This window comes from Populus nigra, chromosome 8, assembly GCF_951802175.1.
Source record: "Populus nigra chromosome 8, ddPopNigr1.1, whole genome shotgun sequence".
Classification (NCBI taxonomy): Eukaryota; Viridiplantae; Streptophyta; class Magnoliopsida; order Malpighiales; family Salicaceae; genus Populus; species Populus nigra.
The window spans coordinates 3,561,913-3,565,115 of record NC_084859.1 but is presented as its reverse complement, the minus strand read 5'-3'; the positions used below and the strand labels follow the sequence as shown (position 1 = coordinate 3,565,115).

General features: G+C 36.0%; 1 protein-coding gene across 1 annotated transcript; it reads left to right on the top strand.

The window, feature by feature from the left end:
* The first annotated feature begins 526 nt into the window (after positions 1-526).
* On the top strand, positions 527-2,921 carry LOC133701337 (putative pentatricopeptide repeat-containing protein At3g15930). Its single transcript, XM_062125217.1, has one exon. The coding sequence runs from the start codon at positions 606-608 to the stop codon at positions 2,838-2,840; it is 2,235 nt and encodes a 744-aa protein (XP_061981201.1). The 5' UTR covers positions 527-605; the 3' UTR covers positions 2,841-2,921.
* The last annotated feature ends 282 nt before the right edge of the window (positions 2,922-3,203 follow it).

Sequence of the window (3,203 nt, the reverse complement as noted above, 5' to 3'; positions counted from 1 at the left end):
TCTAACAACAAATTATTGATGAAAATTTGATTAAAATAGTTTTTTTATCTTAAAAATTTTAAATAAATTTTGAACATAATTTTATTATATTTATGATCTTTTAAACTTTCAATCACATATAAATTATGGATATACTATTTTGATATTTTTATTTAACAAGCTTTAATAATTATGAAATATTTTTTTAACAGAATCACTTATTCAAGTTAAATAAAACTTTACATTTGCTAAGATAAAAATAAAAAAATTGATAAAACAAATTAATCTTGATAATGTTTTTTCAAAATAATTATATTTTTAAATCTAATAACATTACTAAAAACTTACCCGAGATATGAATATTTTTTTTTACATTTAAAATATGCGCATTCATACTAGTAATTCTAGATCGAAGGAGCAAATCACAGCAATTTTTTCCTATTTTTTCCAATATATTAAATTTGAAAATAGAATTTTAATATTGATTAAAGCTTAAATAGATTTGAGAATACAGCGTGTTAAACCAAACACACACTGTACACACACACACACACACACACACACACACAGAGCGCGGCTGGTTGCTTCCGAGCGGAAAATATCATATAGTTATTCTTGTTTGTTATATGCCATTTTCACTTGGCTTCGAAATACATCTTCCCTCCACAAAACACCATCTCCATTCTTCATTTCTCAAGAAAATGATTTCCATGGCATGTAGTCAATCATCCCCAGTAACTGAAAACCCTCCACTTTCCCTCTTTGAAACCTGCAAATCCATGTACCATCTCAAGCAAATCCATTCCCGAACAATCAAAACAGGCATTATATGCAACCCCATTATACAAAACAAGATCCTTTCTTTCTGCTGCTCCCGTGAATTTGGTGACATGTGTTATGCACGCCAACTGTTTGATACAATTCCTGAACCATCTGTGTTCAGTTGGAACATAATGTTTAAAGGGTATTCTAGGATTGCTTGTCCAAAATTAGGCGTTTCTTTGTATCTTGAAATGTTGGAGAGGAATGTTAAGCCGGATTGTTACACGTATCCATTCTTGTTCAAGGGTTTTACACGTAGTGTTGCCTTACAATTTGGGAGGGAGCTGCATTGTCATGTAGTGAAATATGGGCTTGATTCCAATGTCTTTGCTCACAATGCTTTGATAAATATGTATTCTTTGTGTGGATTAATTGATATGGCTCGTGGGATATTTGATATGAGTTGTAAGAGTGATGTTGTCACTTGGAATGCAATGATTTCTGGATATAACAGAATAAAGAAGTATGATGAAGCTAGAAAACTTTTTGATATGATGGAGGAGAAAGGAATTTTACCCACTTCGGTTACTTGTGTTTCAGTATTATCAGCGTGCTCTAAGTTGAAGGATTTAGAATGTGGCAAGCGGGTGCAGAAGTACATAAGAAATGGTGTAGTCGAGGTTAATTTGAAAGTAGAAAATGCTTTGATTGATATGTATGCATCATGTGGCGAAATGAATGTCGCACTTGGGATTTTCGAGAATATGAAGAATAGGGACGTGATTTCTTGGACTGCTATTGTTACGGGATTTGTGAATACAGGGCAAGTTGATGCAGCGAGAAAGTATTTTCATAAAATGCCTGAAAGAGACCATGTCTCGTGGACTGCCATGATAGATGGATATCTTCGACTTAATTGCTACAAAGAGGCTTTGATGCTTTTCCGTGAGATGCAGACTTCTAAAATAAAACCAGATGAGTTCACCATGGTTAGCATACTTACAGCTTGTGCACAACTTGGGGCGCTAGAGCTAGGAGAATGGATAAGGACTTACATTGATAAAAACAAGGTCAAGAATGATACTTTTGTGGGGAATGCTTTGATAGACATGTACTTCAAATGTGGAAATGTTGAAATGGCATTAAGCATATTCAATACATTGCCTCAGCGGGACAAATTTACATGGACAGCCATGGTTGTTGGCCTAGCAATTAATGGATGTGGTGAAGAAGCTCTCAATATGTTTTCCCAAATGCTGAAAGCTTCTGTAACACCAGACGAGGTAACTTATGTTGGTGTTCTCTCTGCTTGTACTCATACTGGCATGGTAGATGAAGGAAAAAAGTTTTTTGCCAGCATGACTGCTCGGCATGGAATTGAACCGAATATAGCACATTATGGGTGCATGGTTGATCTTCTTGGCAAAGCTGGGCATCTAAAAGAAGCTCATGAAATTATTAAGAACATGCCAATGAAACCTAATTCAATTGTCTGGGGAGCTCTTCTGGGTGCCTGTAGAATTCATAAAGATGCAGAAATGGCTGAAAGGGTCATAGAGCAGATTCTTGAGTTAGAACCCAATAATGGAGCTGTTTATGTTCTGCAGTGTAATATATATGCAGCTTGCAATAAATGGGATAAATTGCGTGAATTGCGACAAGTGATGATGGATAGAGGAATCAAGAAAACCCCAGGTTGCAGCTTGATTGAGATGAATGGTATTGTCCATGAATTTGTTGCTGGTGACCAGTCACATCCTCAAACAAAAGAAATATATGGAAAGTTAAACAAAATGACAAGTGACTTGAAAATTGCGGGGTACTCACCTAATACTTCAGAGGTTTTCCTTGATATAGCAGAGGAGGATAAAGAGAATGCAGTTTACCGGCACAGCGAGAAGTTGGCTATTGCATTTGGGCTCATCAACTCAGGTCCTGGGGTCACGATCAGAATTGTGAAGAATCTCAGAATGTGTATAGATTGTCACCATGTGGCAAAGTTGGTGTCAAAAGTGTATGATAGGGAAGTTATTGTCAGGGATAGAACTCGTTTTCATCATTTCAGGCATGGCTCCTGTTCATGTAAAGATTATTGGTGAGTTAATAAGTGGTAGATTGTTAGTTACTCTCTCTCTCTCTCAAAAGCATCTAATACAAGAGATCAAACTGGATTTGTTTTTGGTTGCCGAAAGCAAATTTTGTCGGTTACATAACCTCATACTGTTTGTAAGCACTTTCACTCGGCTTAGACTTGAAATAAACCAGAGCTTGCTAGTATTGGCTGCTATGGAAGAGTTCAAATCCACTGACCAAAACCCATTTTGGATCCTTCAGTGCTAATGTCATTCTGAAACAAGTATTGTTTCTTCTCTAAAAAGAATTGAAATTGGCCTATCTACTAGAAATAACCATGATCTGAATACGAGCAAGTTAAATCCCAGCCAACTAAGTCTGTACACCCT